This window comes from Camelus ferus, chromosome 16, assembly GCF_009834535.1.
Source record: "Camelus ferus isolate YT-003-E chromosome 16, BCGSAC_Cfer_1.0, whole genome shotgun sequence".
Taxonomy (NCBI): domain Eukaryota; kingdom Metazoa; phylum Chordata; class Mammalia; order Artiodactyla; family Camelidae; genus Camelus; species Camelus ferus.
This window is the reverse complement of record NC_045711.1, coordinates 15,535,593-15,554,179: the sequence shown is the minus strand read 5'-3', so window position 1 is coordinate 15,554,179 and position 18,587 is coordinate 15,535,593. Positions and strand designations below refer to the sequence as shown.

At 46.0% G+C, this 18,587-nt stretch overlaps 1 protein-coding gene across 6 annotated transcripts in view; it reads right to left on the bottom strand.

Moving 5' to 3' along the window:
• MYOCD (myocardin) overlaps positions 1-8,041 on the bottom strand; it is an 87,652-nt gene extending 79,611 nt beyond the window's left edge. For 3 of the 6 annotated variants that reach the window (XM_032498824.1, XM_032498830.1, XM_032498827.1), the window contains exon 1: positions 7,682-8,040. In XM_032498824.1, coding sequence (XP_032354715.1) covers positions 7,682-7,736 — 55 coding nt within the window. In that variant the 5' untranslated portion in view covers positions 7,737-8,040. Of the gene's footprint in view, positions 1-7,681 lie in introns of all 6 variants that reach the window. The other 3 variants (XM_032498828.1, XM_032498829.1, XM_032498825.1) reach the window with 2 other exon arrangements.
• Positions 8,042-18,587: the final 10,546 nt, after the last annotated feature.

Here is an 18,587-nt window from a genome sequence, read left to right as displayed (position 1 = left end):
GTGCAGAGACACAAGATAGCTGGTCATCATCTGCTAGACAACCAGTGAGTTCATGCTAAGAAGATGGAAATATCTCCAACATCTCCCATTTAGGCCTGGCTTTTTTGAAATATCTAAAATCCTAACCCGGTAGCCAAGCATTTTAACTTCCATCGGGCATTTCCGTTAGTCTCCAGTGGAACCCAGTTAGATCAGAATCCATTCAATTTGGTTCAACCCAATGTGATAAAATCTTACTGATATGTCTGTTGTGTACTGTTGCAGATAAAAGTTGAATGCCATTATTTATGGTCTTAAAAAGCCTGTGTTTTCATTTCTTTAAAGACACAAAATGGGATTAATCATAATCCTTGGTCCATGTCACATGACCATCATCGGCCCATGAATGAAGATCATTTAATTTGCTCAGTAATAAACATGCCTACCACTGCTACCCACCTAAGAACATGGCCAACAACCTTTCTTCCACCTTGGGCTACATCCCTATTTCCTCACCTTGCCTCTCCTACCCCAGAGGTGACTACTACTTTGAATTTTGTATTTATAGTCATTCATTCTCTTTGCTCTAGTTTTAAGCCCCACTCCCCACACAAATATGCCTAAAGTATATAAAAATATACATTATTTTCTTTTATTGTTTCCGAATCAGCTTTGGGGGAAAAATAAAATGTATTCATTCAATGCATTTTTAATGGTGCCCGCTCTACACCAATCACTATTCTAGATACCAGGGAATAAATAAATCAGTGAAAATAAAAAAACAAGTAAGTCTTGCCCCTGCAGACAAATAAACAAATAATCAAGTAAAAGGGGGGAGGGTACAGCTCAGTGGTAGAGTGCTTACCTAGCATGCAAGAGGTCTTGAGTTCAATCCCCAGTACCTCCATTAAATAAATAAATGAACCTAATTACCTCCCCTACAAATAAATAATTTAAAAAAATCAAAATGTCTAGTGTTCTCAACAGCGATGAGAGCTGCACGTAATAATGGGGCAGGTTAGATGCAAGGGGAAGGTTGGGGCTCTTGCCGTGGTAATTCAGATGGTTGGGGAAAGCCACCTGATAAATGAGAAAATCGAATCCAGTCGGGTCTGAGGGGAGAGCAAGGTCTCAGGCAGGTGGACTGAGCCAAAACCAGAATGTTCCTTCGGCTTTTAAAAGAGATTTTTGGTTCCCACTTAGGACTGAGAATACCCTCATCTTCTAAGATCCAGCCAACTGTGTTGTCATGTGGACTTCCGAAGGCACAGGTCACGGGAACCAGACACAGGGCATCAGAGGGTCGGACCTCATATCCCGCATAGGGCGTGGGATGGATCTTTTCGGGTCTCCAATCAGATCCCCAGTTCCTAAGTCTCCATCACAATGGAAACATGCAAGAAACATTAACTCGCATGTGTTGAATGAATGAATAAATATGTAACTCTCATACAGCGTCTTTTCAGCATTTCTCAGGTTGCCCCTGAGCTCCTTGAGGACAGGGACTGTGTATAACCCTCCAGTGGATATTCCTGGGGTGGAGCCCCAGGGCCTGACACCAATAAAGGACAGAGGTTTGAGGAGTCAAAGGCTGAGGCAGCCTATGAGGAAGCAGCCAGGAAGGAAAACCACCAGGTTCTCATCTGGCTGGGCGGGGAGGGCTCGCAGCAACCTGATTAACCCCATTAGAGAGGTCACTGTTGGAAACGGCGAGCTTCTCTGACCAGAAAGAAATTTCCACAATATGCTTGTTCAGGCAAACGTTCCCTTTGAGATGCTATGTAAATAAAGGTGAAAGACATCTGGGAATCACTGCCTTTGAGAAGTTCATAATATGTATGAGAAATAGCAAAGTCTTCAGAAATCCTACAATTAAAAATCCAATTCAATTTCTCAGGATACTCTGCCTCCCTCTTTTTTTTCATTTCCTACTGAACAACTTTAACATCTATGGAATCAGTCTTCTGTGGACCGCCCTGGGGAAGACACTGGGATGATGGCTGGATGATACATATTAAGGGAAAAGTGCTATAGAACAAAGTCTGCAGGACAGAGGCATGTGGAGGGGTGGCGGGTAGGAATGCCACATTGAAAGATGCTGTCAGGATCATGCCCCCTCCCCAAAGACGTCCACATCCTAATCCCTGGAACCTATGAAATGCTACCTTACATGGTCCTACAGACTGAACCGTGCCCCTCCCCCAGCACACACACACCAGATTCTTATGTTGAATCCCTAAACCTCAATGGGATGGTATTTGGGGATGGGGCCTTTGGAAAATAGTTAGATTTAGATGAGGTCTCAATGGTGGGGCCCTCATGATGGTATTGGTGCCCTTGTGAGGAGAGATAACAGGCAGTGCTGTGTGTGTGTGTGTGTGTGTGTGTATGCCTTGTGAGGACACAGTGAGAAGGTGGTTGTCTGCACGCCAGGAAGAGAGCTCTCCCCAGAACCTCACCATGCTGGCACCCTGATCCTGGACTTCTAGCCTCCAGAACTGTGAGAAAATAAACTTCTACTGCTTTTCTACCCAGTCTACAGTATTTTGTGATAGCAGCCCACACTAAGACACATGGCACAGCTGAGTTAAGGATGCCAATCAACCGACCTTTTAAAATAGGGGGGTTAACCTGGATGAACTCAATGGAATCCCAAGATTCCTCACACGTGGAAGACAGAAGGAGAAGAGCTGAAGTCAGAGGGAGTTTGGGAGATGCTATCTGGCTGCCTTTTGAAGATGGTGGAAGGGGCCAAGGGCAGCAGGAAGGACGAGGGGACAGGTTCTCCTACAGAGACTCCAGAAGGAATGCAGCCTTGCCAACAGCTGGGTTTTCGCCCAGTGGCCCCTTTTCAGACTTCCAACCTCTGTAACTCTGAGACAATAAATCTGTGCTGTTTTAAGACACTAAGTTTGTGGGAATTCTCTCTGGCATCAATAAGAAATGAACTCTGTGGCTGAGGAAGGGATTAGTGGCTGTCAGCAAAGGAAGGAAGAATAAATTCAGCTAGGAACACCTTGTACTGATGCCCAGAGTGAGACTGAGCCCTTTGCTGCCTCCTATTCTGATTACACCCGGGAGAAATTCCCGAGAAGATTTTGATGGAACAAGTTTCCCCACCTTTTAAAACAGTCTACAGAGTCTTTCAATAGCAACATGGAATTAGGGAATAGTTAAGATATTTGTGCTCTAGTAAACGTCACACCCAAAGGTTGTCTAAGTTTTGAAAAGAAGGTTGAACCTATGAAGCCACTGAAATCTTAGAACAGACTCTGTTAATTATGAAGACGGTAGGTGTGAATTATGCATCCAGCCACACAAGAAAAATGTATTGAGCTTCTTCTGTATGTCCAGCTCCCTGTGAATACAATGGTCAAAAGATGTCACAGTAATGTTTTTATGAAGCTTATAGCCTTCAAAACTTTATGAAAGTGCTCAGGGCTATTCCTTTGGGAAAATATCAAATCTTAGGGCTGGAAGCCACTGCAGAGGTGAACCAGTCAGATCCTCTATTGTGTAGATGACAAAAATGATGTATCAAGAGGTCAATTAAATGAGGAAAACACATAGTTTTATAGCCCAGGACAAAGAGTTTAACCTAGAACTTCTCCCATCATACGTAATAAGGCACTCTTCTAGCTTTAATCATTTGTCCTAGGTTGTAAAATGAATTAATAGTGAAGGTGGGGCCAGAGCCCAGGCTTCTCTTGAGCTCACTGGTGGAAATTTCTTTGACAATGTCCATTTTGGTAAAAATCTTTGGGACCAACCTCTTAGTCCAATCTCCCCAATTCACAAGAGAGAAAAATCCAGTCTCAGAGGAGTCAAGGATCTGCTTCGAGAAGGAAGCGGTGGCCCCTTTAGGTTATCTGAAGGGTGGGGAAGAGAGAAAGTACAGAGGGCTGACCTGCAGAGTCCTGCCGAGATGCCCCTCGCTTTCTCCGGGAGGACAAGCAGCCAAAGGCAGACACTGGAGGCCAGTCCCGGGATGCCCCTGGGGGTGGGGAACGAGGGGCAGGTGCATCGGCTACCCAGCAGGCAGCTGAGTTCAGCCACTGCCTCTCCAGTGCCTGCTCTGCCCGTGGCCTGGCTCCTTCCAGCCGCGGCCCCCAGTCCTGGAGCCCCACTGCCCAAGCACCAGCCCCTGTGCTGGGTGATCCACCTCCCCTCCCCCACATGATGGGAGAGAGGCTCCCACGTTCTTTCTCCACTGATGCCTTGACTCTACCCCAGGGGACCCAGAGTTCATGCTCCCGGTACCCTCTCCTCACTCTGAGTCTCCTGCTTTCATGTCTAAAATGCGAGTTTTGCATTTGGGGGCATCTTTGGGCCCCAGACTCTCAAAAGTCTGGTGGGATTCTGGACCAGGCAGCAGAGAGTGCTGATCAAAGACCGCTCAGATTGTAGGTAGGGTGGCCACCTAAAAGGCAGCATGCCTAGTTTGGGTGAAAGTAGGTTCTCACTATGGCAACAGGCTAAAAATCAAATCACTGCTTATCTGAAATTCAAGTGTAACTGGGTGCCCTGTATTTTAACTTGCTAAATCTGATCACCCTACATTTCTGGCAGATGGAGGCAAGGCTAAGGCAGGAATCAGAGTCTGCCTTTGTAGGAGCTGTTTGGAAAGAAGAGAAAATAAGAAGCAAGGGAAACACACTAATCCTTTAGAAGAGAAAACTCTTTTTGATCCTTTGTGCATGGCGTGTGCGTACACACATGGTTCTTTGTGTTCTACTGACACAAGGATTATGGTTTTGAGGAAAATTGTTGACAGTGATACTGATCACAGATATTGACATAACAACAGTGGGAAGACTAAAAAAAAAAACGTGGTTAGTTTAAAAGTAACACTAATTACTGCATTTAAGTGACCATACTGCCTGTGATTTACGCCCCAATGCCACACAGCCCAATCACAATTTTGCTTGTTGCCAGTCTTTGTGTTTTCTGAGAAACACAAAAGGTTTCCAAAGGGGCCGAGAAATCACCGAGTCCAACCTTGACATTAACAGATTAAGTAACCGAGACTCAGAGAGGGGACCAGGCTGCCTAAGAAAATAAATAATATAACAGTATTTTTTGATGGTTTATTAAGTACCAGGCATTTTTCTAAGTGCCCTACTGGTATTATCACAATAATTTCCACCACAACCTTATAATCATTCTCATTCTTCAAATGAAGCAAAGTGAGGCAGAGAAAATTATGTAATTTATCTAAGGTTTAAGATTATACAGCTGATAGGTAAAGGTACCTGTTAGAACCACAGCGAGTTTCCCACTAGACCCACATGCTCAATGGTGAAACTATGCAGCCACGTAAGTCAGCTGAGTTTATACCACGAAACACATTTGTCCATGCAAACGTTCATGTTTACTGCTCCTGCAGCAGGACTTGATAGTGAATAGCACGGTCACGCAGATACAGCTGATACAAAGTCCCTTGTAAGCTGCTGCCACCTATGTCAGTTTCAGAGCTGAAGCAGTTATCTGCTCCCGATAAACCAGCCCTATCACACGGGAGTCTTGCCACCATCAGATAACAACTTATTTCTTATTTGAAATATTTTAAATGAAATGCACGAGTGTCTATCTCACAGCAGACATTAGCAGTGAGACAGTTTTATGAGTTTACATTTTGAGTAGCTTGTGAAAGAAAAAAAGAAGAAAACGAAAGAGAGAAATCAAAGGCGAGAAGAGGCCTTCCTTATCCATGGCTAGCCACCAAATAAATCGAGGACTCTTGGGAAGGAGCCCCCTCATCCACATGCTGCCAGCTGGGCCCCTGTGCTGCTGCAGGCATAGCTGTAACCGCGTCCAGGAGGAATGCTCACCGCCTCACCATGACTTCTACATAGTTTCACCTTCAGCTTGTTTTTGTCTCTGTCTTTCAGGAGTTTATCAGCCCCTTGCATCTCAGATAACCAAATCGCTTTGTCCATTTCCAGACCACAGCTTCCTTCCGTTTTATCAAAGGTAGAGGATTAAGCCTGCCTACATCTGCTTTGATACCATGTTTTCCCAAAGCAACCCTTCCTGGGACACAGAAATCTGTTCAAATTTTAAAATAAAAAACAAAAGTGAGGCTGCAATTGGAATTCTCTAAAGCTCCAGGGTCCAGGTCTGCAGGATGTACGGGAGACACAAGGACTCCGCCAACCCACTAAAACAGGAATTGGGAGCAGTGTCAACACTGGCTTCCCCTCCTCTGCACTGCAGACCAAGAAAACATTCGTTTGATAAGCCTGTTTCACAATTCTGCTATCAAGAACATCACCAAATCCTTCTAGAGACGAACCAGCCCCTTCCCTGCCCCTACAGGAAACTGGCCAAGTGTGCATTTGAAATGAGTGTGGCTTCTTGCAAAACAAATCTACATCCTCTCTCCTTCAGAAAGGTGGCAGTGTTGCCCTGCAGTTTTGACCAAATTACAAAGCAGTGGCAATGTCTCTAGTGGATTAACAGACCAACCACCTCACCTCACCACGGAAAGGAAAGGAAGGATTAATCCACTGCAAAACCTAGTGCCTGGCAGACTTGCCTCAGGTTTTCAGGGTGCTGAGTCTTGTGGCTGCCTAAGTTCTCAAGCTTTCACCTCATTTCAACAGCACAGAGCCTAAGGAAATCTCCAGTGGACTCCAAAGAGATCTGAAAGCCCAGAGCATCTCTCCTTAGAGATGGTGTCCCAGATGACCCTACTTTCCAGCATCCACTCTTCTCATTTTTTGTAACATCCGCCCAAGTGAAACACGGAGTGGTCCCATTTGGAAGGACTCTGGAAAACTCCGCAAACTTGGCAGGCATCCTTCTAACACCTGTCATGGGAAACGTTCACAACAGAGTTCACATAATGTAACCCATCTTCTAAGCAGAAGTACCATTCACTGAGTGGTCTGCTACCACTTTTACAAAAACCAACATACACAGAGCTACTGAGAAAGAACTGAAGACATCTATCTCCCTGTCTAAATGTGGAGACCCACATATCAACACCTTCCAGGCGCCAGGATACCAACCCTACGTGCGGGGCAGTTAAAGCCCCATCTTCTCTCCTGCTCACCTTCACTCAGTGTCCTCTGAGAAGTTTCCCTATGCACCACTAACACAGAAATTTGGGGGGAAAGTCTCCATTTATAAACATTAGATGGTTTGGGAAAAAATACTTGTGGCACTGGACATTTTTTTTTCCCTATAGTGATGTCATTTTAAATACTTGGTGTGCTCCAAATTTGCTATTTTTACTTCCCCCAAGTGACTTTTTTGGGAAATATATTTGTTTGGAGTAGCTACATTTTAAGTGACCCCTGTATCTAACACATGACATCAGGTTCATCCTCTCAGCAATTATAGCTGATAACCACGCAGCTCTCAGACTAGAAATCCCCTCCGTGTTCATGTTCAAGGTTGTTCCTTTTTGATGTATCCCTCCAAAATGTCTATTCACAGATACAAGAGACAAAAAATAAAAAGGGTTAGCCTTCTCACAAACAGAAACCACATTCTACAACTCAAAGCGTTTACTGCACAAGACGTGAACGGCCCTCCCTCAAGGCAAATAAAATTCTTCACTTCCAAAATTTGCTTTTGGGGAACAGAGTTGAAGTAGCCATGGAAGGCTGTGAAACATTTACTGGAAAGCAGTCTGGAGTCCAGAAGCGCAGAAGAGGAAGAGTTGAAGAAGTAATGCTAAGCGCCTTCGCCCTACCTGATCTGAACTTGCTCCTAATCAGCAAAGAGTGCTCGGACCCCAGGAGTGTCATGTTGAGTCTCAGCGAGCCGCTGGTCCCTTGGCCGGATGCCCCCTGATTTCCACCAGGAACAGGCTCCTGGGAGCCCAGGTGACCGCAGTTAACAACCCAGAATTCATCCAACTCTCCGCGAGCTCCCCCAGGTAGGAGCACAGTGGTAGCAAGTGACTGCAAACAGTGTCCCCAGAAAAGTGGCGGCTCCCCCCTCGCCGTGCGGGGCTACTCCAGTCTCAGCCGGCGGGACCCTGCGCGTCCTCCGAGTCTGGCCGGTCGCCGCGGCATCCCAGGCGTGCTCGGCTGATGTCATAGGCTGCCCGCGCTCGTCCAGCATCACCACCACGCCTTTAAGAAGGTCCCAAGTTTGCTATCTGATCCTTTTTTACTACTGACAGGAGCTCAGCCAATCAGGAGCGGCGAACGGGGCCCGGGACTCGGAGCCGCCGGAGGAGTCCCGAGGGCCGGTCTTAACTCTTTGCGGCGGGGGCGGAAGCGGGGACGCGGCGTGCGCCCGCGCGGGGGAGAGTCGGGCGCCGCGGGAAGGGGAGGAGCGCCGCGCCGCGCCCGGCGTGCAGGTGGGCGTGCAGGTGGGTGGGGCCAGGTGGGTGGGGACCCCAGAGGGACTGGGCTCCCTTCCCTGCAGCCCGGGAGGCAGGCGGTGGGCGTCGGGCGTCTCCCACGCCGGGAAGGGACTCGGGGCGCGCCGCGCTCTGCAGGCAGACTGGACCCCCTAGAAAATAAACAAGGCTTCCAATCCACCAGTGTCCTCACATTCTCTGTCCGTTTCCACCATCTCGCAGCTCCGGTATCAAACCTGGCTACACGTCCTCGGAGAAAACGGAACGCCTTTCTCTTTTTCCAGGATAGGCGCTTTTTCGGACCGACCTGACTCAGGGTGTCTGAAGATCCAGCCAGGACACAGTGCTCTCCCTCCGAGGGAAGATACAAGAGTTGGAAGCCCTTTGGGGCCCTCAGTAGGGTGGGACTCAAGGAGGGAGGGGTCTCTGGAGCAGAGGGATGTCAGAGCTGGTGTTGGGCTCAGCACGGAAAGGCTTAAAGGCTTTTTCCACGAGTGAGTCCCTTCTTACTTAGAGGAGAATCCATTCTGAAACCAACACTGAGTGATTGCGCATCCGGCACGTGCCAGGTGTTATGGGCTCATCGACAAATGAAACAGACCTGCTCTCAAGAAGCTTGCTCAATCTTTGGCGGCACAGAAAATTAAAACCAAACTATATAGGTACATTGTGTTGGGCTGAATTTATTTGCAACCATCTATGCACGCGGGCCTCCAGGCATCATCTCTCACATCCATGCCTGCTTAGGTCTGAGAGTGCTAAACCCTTAAAAGATCAGTCTGTGACAGATGAAGACCTGATATGACAATAGCTCATGGGACTAACTTCTAATGCTCTGAGTTCCGGCCTGGCACAAATCCTGCAATCCTTGTGTTCTCTCTGGATCTGACGTGTCATTCATGTAAACGAGGTCTTCCAGGACAGACTGTTTGACTCCTGATGTGTCAGAAGGGAGGCAAAGCAATTCCACCCATGTTCCTCTTGGGGATGGAGTCCTGTCCCTGGATGTCTGTTCACAAGAGGGTGAGATGTACATTATCTCAGTCATTACATAACCTGCTCCTGTAGAAGGCATTTCTCTCCTAGTCCTGCTGGAGTAAATGACCACAACTTCAATGGTTTGGAACAACACAAATGTATTGCCTTGCAGCTCTGGAGGTTGGAGGTCTGAAGTGGGTCTCACTCGGCTAACATCACTGTATTATCAAGGCTGCCTTCCCTTGGGGAGGATTTAGGGGAGGGTGGTTCCTTGCTTCTTGAGGGGGCCCACATTTTTGGTTTCATGGCCCCTTCCTTTCAAAGCCAGCATGACGGGGCAAATTCTTATCATGTGACATAGCTCTGCCCTCTCCCCTCTGTCTCCCTCTCCCACATTTAAGGGCCCTTGTGATGATACTGGGTCCACCTGGATAAACCCTGTTGCAAGGTCAGCTGATTTTCAACATTAATTCCACCTGCATCTTTACCTCCTCTTTGCCATGTAACACACAGATTCCTGGGGTAAAATGTGAATGAACATAGGGAGAAGGGGCATCATGTTACCTGTGACACAGAGGGACCCCTTTTTCTACCAGCATGTTTTTGTCCTCTGCCCAGCCCCAGGCTCCTGACCTTCGATGACAAGAGGTCATGTGAAGGGAGGTTTCGGAATAGAGATGCCCAGGATGCTGGAAGAGCCCAGCCGAGCATTAAAATGCCTGCGGCAGGGAGGTACTCTGCAGGCAAGAGACTGGTGGGATAAGAAATATTGCTCAATTATCTGAGTAGAGAAAAAATGATTCTGATCCACATTAGCGAAAAAAAGAAAGCCAAACAGATTTTTATCCTGAGGGCTGTGGAGCTGAGAAGTGTTACAGGGCAACTTGCCGGAGGATTCTTTCAGTGAAAGTTGTGATGAGAACAGCTGAAGCCAGCATTGACCGTAAGGGTCTGCATGACCCAGATGAGTTGGAAGAGAGTGGATTGTTTTCCCTCTGCGGGCCTGCAAGCTTGTGCGTGTGCGTGTGCATGTGTGTGTGTGTGTGTGTAGGAGCATAGTTTCCTTTTTGAGTGAGTTTGGGAAATGCTGGTAACCATAAGCCCGCCTCAGTTTTCCCATGGGAGAGTGACTACCCTTGGGGACGTATACCCCCTATGGAGTGGAATATCTATGGATAGAAGTATGCTCCTATAGAAGCTCATCCTTTTCACTCTCTATGCAAGCATTTGTTGTGAAAAAAAAAATTTTTTTGTTGGTGGAATTTGGAGAGGATGTTCCCGAGGGAAACAGATCTCCCAAGCGGCTGTACTTTGGAAGCAGTCTGCTAACGGAGCAACGGCTGGCCACCAGGCTCTGTCCTGCAATTCGATCACGTGGGCAGCACTTCTAGGCCTCCCTACCCTATGACCTTCTCTCCCGAGTCGAGAGTGAGCCCAGGATATGACGTGATGCAGGGGAGAGACATGGGCTTCCAGCATCAGGAAATCTTCCTTTGAATCTAAGCTACCCCTGTGACCGGGAGTGAGTGATTACAGCCCTTGGAGACACTCAGCATCTTCATGTAAAATGGAGTTGGAACTGCTCACTTTCCAGACGTGCTGGAGTGTTTAAGCGAAATAATACACTTGGAGTGCCCAGAAACAAAACAAGTCTTCCTGTGTGTTTTAGGTCCCTCTTTACCCTCCCCCAGCCTCCAGCGATCCTTTTTTTTTTTTTTTTTTTTCGGAAGTATAGTTGATGTACAATGTTAGTTTCTGGCGTGTAGCACAGTGAATCAGTTATACATGTATATATTTTCTTTTTCATTGTAGACTATTACAAGGTACTGAATACAGTTCCCTGTGCTCTACAGTAGGACCTTGTTGTTTATCTATTTTATATACAGTAGTGTGTATCTGCTAATCCCAAACTCCTGATTTATCCCTCCCCCACCTTCCCCTTTGGTAACCAGAAGTTTGTTTTCTATGTCTGTGATGTTTCTGTTTTGTAAATAAGTTCATTTGTATGATTTTTTAAACTCCACATAGAAGTGATATCATATAATATTTGACCACCCCGTTTTGCAACCTCCCACCATGAAATCTGTGCTCTGACCTCAAGGGGGCTCCATCCCAGGAGGGAGGTGCAACCTGGACCACTGAGTTACCTGTTTAAGGAACGCAGCCTCAACCTATCCAGTGGTTACAATTCCAGAAATATTTATCAAGCACGAATTGTGTTCTAGCACCGTAGGGTTTATAGAGATAAAGCAGATATCCTGGACCTCTAGGGGACAGGAATACAGTGGCAGGGCAGCCACAAACTCCCAATAAACCAGCAATCCAGTGACCCTATTACACTAGTGATGTAATGAAATCTCAGATGGAACGCATGTGAGACACCCTATTAATATAGCCTGTTTTCTTTCATGAAAGCGAGCACGAAAGGACTTTGCCTCACGTAAACAAAGACTTTCAGTTAAACAAATGTAAAGAAAGGCGTTTCAGTTGAAAGGATCTGTCCCAGCTCCTGCTTCCCCTGTTTGCCAGCAGTGCTTTGCACCTGTCTCCTCCTTCTCTCTTTTCCCTCCCTATCCTAGCTCCTGCCCAGGAAAAGGAATCCGATTGGATGATTCAGATGTAGCGCCACTGGGCTGGGCCACGTTTCCTGGGGGACAGGGACACTGTGTTAAGAAGTCAGGCATCTGCACAGTGCCACTTTTTCCTTGCTGCTCTAGCTTTAAGAGGGTGGGGAGGGAGTGTGTTTCCCCCAAAAAGATGAGCAATCTGACAGTGTTTGAATCAATCTACACCAGTCGCCCCAGCTCCATGATAAGTATTGCTTAAGCTGGTTTGCACTGAATTTATGCAATGATGGTGACTTTGGGGCCCAGGGTGTATCCAAGAGCCTGTCACACTGCTGTGACTTGCTTGCCATGGAGAACACGGAGGATGGAGGTGCGTGTCACACACAGCTGGACTCATGGTTGGCACTGAGTATTGGATTGGTGCCGTGTGCAAGGCAAAAATTCTTCAACCCTTCTTTGTTTCTTCTGTTCTGTGAGGGAACCAAGATGACAAATAATTACTTCCTTGTCCAAGAGACACTTGTCAGTGTTTGCCTTCCAGATCCTCTCCAGGATTGGGCATCGTTAGTCCTTTCTCATATATCCAAACGCCTTCTCCCCTAGGGCTTCCCCAAAGCTCTTCGAAAACAGCAGGTACGAAACCTAACTCACACGTCCTCCCGCTGTTTCCCTACAAACCTACTCCTTTCCCTGCAGCTCCTGCTGAGTTAGTGGGAAGGCATCCCCCATGTTTCTGGCATGGGAGATGGCCCACCACCTGCACCCCTGCATTCTCCCACCCCCAGCCTGGCGCCACACCTTCTCCGTTCTCCTCCTAAACACCTCTTGAGCCTACCCCCTAATCTGCTCGTAATGCCTCTTCCTTATTTCAAGTCCCACCTTGGTTTTTTCCTGGTTTATTACAAGTGTCTCTTGAACGATCTCGCTCCTCCTAGTCTTTCCCTGCCCCAATCCATGTTGCCATTGAAGGGATAGTTCTAAATCAAAGCAGGATCTTTCTGCTTCCTGCCTACAACCTTCTTTGGCTCCCTAGTGCCGAAGGATAAAGTCCACACTCCTAAGTTTGACACAGAAAGCCCTGTGTAGTTCAGTCCCATTTACTCCTACTTTATTCCCTGCTTGTCTTCCCCATTCATTCTCTGTGTGCTAGCAATAACAAAGGGTCTTTAAAAACACTACAGTTTCTCTTTCTTCCTATGCTGGTTCTTTTACCTAGAATGCCTTCTTCCTTTCTCTGTCTAGAGACTTCCTACTTATATGTCAAAGCCCAATTCAGACTTTACCTTCTTCAGAAAACCTTCTTTGACAGCCCCAGGCAGAGTTAATTACACCCTCCTTGCCTTGCTGCTTTCATATCTTGCATAGGCTTCTGTTTTTGCATTGCCAAGGAATATTATCAATTACTTTTTAACGAGAAAGTCCTTCCACTACTTTCTAGGCTACTAGGGGACAGAAATGCCATTTTCATTTATCTGTAACTCAGGATCTATTTTTCCTTTAGTTCTTTTTCACGAATTTCCTTTATTAACTCATCTCATAATAAACTGCCCTTTGGCATAATTTGTATTTGAATTATGGTATACAAAATAGTGGTTCTGGTTTTTGATCTCTTCTGCAAATACATTCTAAATTTCTTGATGACTTTGACTACATCCTATATTCTTTATATCTACCAAGGCATCTTAAATGGTGGTTTTGTAAACAGTGGGTTGGTTGGATGACACCTGGGGTGTAGGGACGATTTTGTTCTGGTTCACTCCATTCAGGGCCCTATACAACTTTATACACTTTCCAGAGATGATGAAACCACTTCTGGTTCATAAAGTGTGATCTGATGTGGGAGTTTGCTTTTTCTTCCAAAACTTTTTTTTTTTTTTTTTTTTTTTTACAACTGGTCACATTCTGTTTCCTAACTCTTCCCTTTGCTTCACTCACTGGCTACCTCCCCCGCTCTCCCCAGAAAACAGAATGGAGGCCCATAAATCCCTGACCTGCCTCAGGTGACCTTACAAATCATGCATGCCTAGTCTCATTAACCCAGGACATCTATTATGACTAAGGAATGGTGGAGCGCCGCCCCAGGAGGGAGGGGTGGGGGAGAGCCAGCAGAGCTACTCTGTGGACCACAATCCAAACCCCATCTTTATCTCTCCCCGAGTTTCCAGGGCTGTGAGTCAGGGAGGACAGCGTTCAGTTCTAGGGCACATGGTCTAGGAAGGCTACACCTCTCCCCTTGGAAACACCATGGCCCACTCAAGGAGTTAGAAGAGGTTAACTAAAACTGACATCTGACTATTATGTTGGTACATTCCAAGTGGGAATGTCTGAAAAGGGAAAATTCCAAGTGCTGTTAAAACCAGCTATGATAACAGTAAAGAAAATTCACGGCAGGAGGCTTGTTAACCAACAATAACCTCACCTCGTCTCAGGAATCCAGTTAAAGGAAACTTAAAAAAAAAAAATCACTCAATTCAGCAAATAGCCAAGGGACATTCAAATCCATTAAATTCTTCTACAGCAAAATTCCTCTTTGTGAATATGATTTGAACAGATATGCTAGCTTTGTAGAAATGGACTCCTGCAAACTCTCCAACTGAAGCCTACATGATCAGGCAGGGGTTGCAACCCTTAGTCTACCTGTTTTTGTAAGATTTGTTTTTACTAAGACTTCATTTTTTTAAGAGTAGTTTTAGGTTGAGAATCGAGAGGAAGGCACAGAGGTTTCCCATACACCCCCTGCCCTCACGCGTGCACAGCCTCCCATATTAGCAGCATCCCACCGGAGTGCTAAGTTTGATGAACCTGTACTAACACATCACAATCACCCAAGGTCCACAGTTCACATTACAGCTCACTCTTGGTGTTCTACATTCTATGGGTTTGAAAAAAATGTATCATGACATGGGTCCACCATTACCATATTATACAGAGTAGTCTCATTGCCCTAAAAAAATCCTCCATGGGCCACCTCCTCACCCCTCCTCTAAGATTTTCTGGCCTTATAATTGCAGTTTTCATGCTGCTTTTCCCCAGCATCACATGCACTTTTAACTTTTTAAAACCCTTGAATGTGTATTCTCCCTTGTAGCAGTTCTGTGTGTTGAGACCCTTTTTGACAGCTGAAGTAATTGACGCAGGAGAGAGGACCCCTGACTCATCGGAAGTTGTCCCTCTAGGTAGAGACAAGACCAGGTCTTGGGTCTCAAGGCTTCTATGGGGCTATTCTTTTCAGGAGCTCAAGCAGCCTCTAATTTGACAGGTGACTCAGAAGCCTGATCCAGTTTCCCTCTCTGGGTATATTTGTGCCCAGCCTCCAACAGGTGTTTTCTTTAGTCCCTGGGTGGTCAGTATTCGTGTCAGGGAAAATTTAAACATCTCTTCGTTGCTTCCTGGCTCATGCAGTGTTTTCTTATGGTGTGTTGCCAATTTCTGTTTTTCTTCTGGAAAATTCTTTATTACGAACTGACCTTGGTACTGACCCATTCCACAAAATAAAAAAAAAAAACAAACCATAAAACCCAGGATTTTGTTACATTATCGTTGAAAGCTAAACGGTAACTGTGTGTCGAAGCCTTTCAAGACATGAAGCTGGGGTATCTTCCAGTGTGTTTGAAAGAAAAGTTATTAAAAATGACCAAAGAAGAATCCTAGAAAATCCAGTACAATTTTCATGTCTGCAGAGGGTTGGGTTTGGAGTGGTTACTGAGACACGGAGCCGTTGGTGGTGTAACTCCTCCTCCTGTTTTCAGGGGTGTTAGTGGCAGGGGGGCTAGTTATGGCAAAAGATGTGGGTTCTGAAGCCAGATGCCTGAGTGTAATTTTTTGACCCCATCTTTTACTACCTGTGTGACCTTGGGCAAATTCCTTAAGCTCTTTGTTCTCTGTGCCTTGGTTTCCTCATCTCTAAGATGGGGAGATCTAGTCCAAAAAAGTCATGGAGAGGATCCAGTAGGTAAGTAGATACATATAAAGCACTCAGGACAGAGCCTGGCACATGAGAAATCCCCCAGAAAGGAGAGCCAAGATGATGGCTATGATGAGGTGGTGATGCTGACAATCACATCGATCCCTGGACCAACCTATTTACAGGCAAAACTAAGTTGCAGAGAAGCACCTCATATGCTTTCAAGTGCTCTACAAATGCTACATTTTGGAGTCTGTGAATGATGATCATTTGGGAAGTAACTGTTTTCAATGGTGGAAATAGCCAGAGCCATTCCAAAGCAGGGAGAAAGTTAGCATCCTTTAAACATCCTCCAGGTTCCTCAGGCCAGGCTGTCCCTGCATGAAGTCAGTGCCTCGTGGCTGGATGTGGCCCTACAGGTCACTGGGGACAGGTGGGCCATTGCCAGGGACGCCGCAGTCAGACCTCTGAGTTGCAGGTTTCTATTGGCTGGCATCTGAGGTTTTCCTAAAGATTCCACTGGAAATATAAACATGGAATGATCTATGCTTAAATGAATTATAATAATAAAAACAATATTCAGTTTTGAGGCATTTAGACTGTGGGAGTTTTATTCTTGTTTTATTTGAAAAGATAAAACCCGTGCAAAGTAATATCTGCTTGAGTAGAAATCCGTGAAGCTAAAACTAATAATTCTGAAGGTTTCATGTCCTTTTTTGTTGTTGCTGTTGCTCTATCTGGGTTTGCTGATTTGTAATTTGAAGCAAGACCCACCACTACACCTGCCAGAGAACAGAGCCAAGTATTCAATGCCGACAGACATCTGTCATCAAAAATCATTTTGAGTCTGGGCTACAACATACTTATGTGTAAGTACACGCTTATATGTCCATACACACGTATGCAGCATCAGCCAATATGCAGTCAATGCTTATTCTGTGCTAGGGATCCGAATGGCTTCAGTATCTTAATACTCACAATAGCCTTAGGAAGTAGGTACATTTTAATTCCCATCTTACTGATAGGCAAATTGGGGTTCAGTGGGAGTACCATCCTTCAACCAGGGGCTTTACCCCAGATGCCACATCTCAGGGATGTCCCTGTGCTTTGGATTGCCTCCCTTGAAATTTTCTAAGTCTTCCGGAAAGTGTGGAGGCCAGCAGTGCCATCTGGGCTAGGTCCTCTGAACTCAAGTCAGACAGGGTGGGCCCCACTCCCTGTATCTGTTTCTACCCTTTGGAGTATTCTCTAACCCTCTAGCCTGGGGTAGGGTTGACCAGGTGCCTAGTGACCCCAGCATGGCAGCCTAATGGGTTATCCCAGAGCCTGCTGACCAGCACTGGTCCCCGGAGGGCAGCCTGGTGAGCCGACAACGTCCTCTAACTTATGTGTTATTAGGCAGCCGGAATGGTGCTGACATGCTGATTTTGAGTTACTCAAATTGTTTATATAGACAGGAGCCCTGCAAACAATATTTTCCCCAAGGCCCCCACTCTAAGCAGCCTTGCTTAGAGAAGTGAAGTAATTTGACCAAGGTCGCCCAGCTGGTTAGCGGCAGGGCTGTGACTTGGCCTCAAGTATGTCTGAAGTGCTCACCTATTTGTTCTTTATTTTTAATGATACTGGGAGTTGTGATCCTTCTACATAAATTTTGCAAAAAAGATGAATTCCCTCAACTATACTAAGTCATTTATTTGCAGAATGATCGGGAAAAAAAAAAAAACAAAACCTGTCCATAGTTTTCTTTGATCTGTGACCACCTTCCGGGCTAGGCCTACCTTATGAATTTAATAGCCTACCCAGGTTCATTTATGAGACATCAGAACTTCCCAACAGTGAATAATGGTTTGGGATTGATATTATGACACCAGCCTTAAAGCTGCTCATCACTAGTGTACCCTGATCCTTGAAGAGATGTTGATGGGTTTTTAGAAACAGCCTTACAAGTCTTTAGTTGGAAATGACACTACATCTGGGAACACAGCAAAAGCATTTCTGATATCTGACAGAAGTATCACCAAAGAGAGAGAGAGAGAGAGAAAACCCTACAAACATTCATGACTCTGGAATTTAAAAATTACTGACGTTATTTGTTTGGTAAAGATTATAACTCACTTCAGCATCACAGAGAATGGAACCCCTTTAACCGGTTAATAAGCACAGCCTGTTCTTCATGATAATGCCAACGATAAAACTAGCAGACTTTACTGTTTGTTATTTATCGGGCCAACTGGACAAATCATTTTTCTACGTGCCAGGCTGGAAAAATTCTTATTTTCTCTCTCCTTTTTATAAGTAAAGATAGCGTTGAGCTGACGAATTTATCCCAACGCACGCTGCACGGTGATAGCAGCCTTAGCTGGCACAGGGGTCCCAGAGTCTGCAGCTCTGAGGGTGGACAGATGTTCTTATTCCCCACTGGGCTTGGAGAGGGTCTCTTAGCTCATGACAAGGGCAGAATGTGCTTTTTAGAATTTTTTCCAGCATATTTCCTAAATCCATTTATTTTTCTTTATTTGCAGCCACCGTGCTAGACCACCCCAACATGCACTTTTTATTTAGATGGTGTAATAACCTCCTAAATATTCTCCTGCCTTCCAGTCTTGGCCCCCAAAAGCCCATTCTCTACGCAGAAGCCAGACGGATCTTTTTAACGTAAATCAGGTTAAAGAACCCCTTTTGCTTAAATCCCCCAGCGGCTTCCCAACACCCTCAGAGTTAAACCACCCACCTACCACGGCCAATCTGGGTATCTTCTGATAGCTATTTCTTTTTATCTCTGGGTCTTCCTCCGTCTCCCTCCATCCTACCCTCCACTCTGGGGTGGGGGCAGTGACGG